Genomic DNA, 716 nt, shown 5'->3' on the forward strand with positions numbered 1-716 from the left:
TGTAAGCATGGAAGGCATTGACAAATCTTTTCCTCATGTGTCCATAGGCTTTCTAATAACTGTAATCTCAGGATTAAGAGCCAGCTCTCTGCAGCAGGTTTTCGTGAAGGATATTGTGGCTGTTTACGGAGAAAACGGTTCACTGGATCTCAATGGCATTAACATTTTATTGGAGACAATTGTGCAAGACAAATTGGATCCGAACATTCCTCTACATGCTCAGGTAATCTGATAACTTTAGTTACTAAAAGTTATTTACTAAATTTGTAAATAATATTTGACATTTTATATTTTTAGGCACATGAGTGATTCTATAATTGCAGGTACATTTGGTGTCCGAAGTCATTATTTTGACTTCTGCTTTTTTCAAATGGTTATATTTTTAATTATTTTAATACTGTGTTACTCATTGTTATGAATTACAAGATGTTACAGTCCATCATAACAATATAATATTTTTTGCAAAAAGTGTCTTAAATAGCTGAAAATCATGATTTCTTGTTGTCCGAATTAGTCAGTGCATTTTTTCCATCATGTATCATTGTGTAATCAAAATATTTTATTGTACTTTTCTTTTTGTAATATTTCATTCATTTTATTTATAATAACGCATTACTTTTAAAAGTAACTTTCCCCAACACTGCCCACAACTATGTAAGATACAGGAAATTATGTCACTTTCCCTCACTGTTAAGATCTGAAGCACTGAAAAGTCT

General features: G+C 31.3%; 1 protein-coding gene across 1 annotated transcript in view; it reads left to right on the top strand.

Moving 5' to 3' along the window:
* The first annotated feature begins 7 nt into the window (after nt 1-7).
* Nucleotides 8-716, top strand: part of LOC107749766 (zinc transporter ZIP8-like) — a 9,910-nt gene continuing 9,201 nt past the window's right edge. The window contains exon 1 of the mRNA XM_016564936.1: nt 8-223. Within this exon, the coding sequence (XP_016420422.1) occupies nt 8-223 (216 nt within the window). The remainder of the gene's footprint in view (nt 224-716) is intronic.

The sequence above is a fragment of the Sinocyclocheilus rhinocerous genome, unplaced genomic scaffold (genome assembly GCF_001515625.1).
Source record: "Sinocyclocheilus rhinocerous isolate Xijiao unplaced genomic scaffold, SAMN03320098_v1.1 scaffold860, whole genome shotgun sequence".
In the NCBI taxonomy this organism is placed as follows: domain Eukaryota; kingdom Metazoa; phylum Chordata; class Actinopteri; order Cypriniformes; family Cyprinidae; genus Sinocyclocheilus; species Sinocyclocheilus rhinocerous.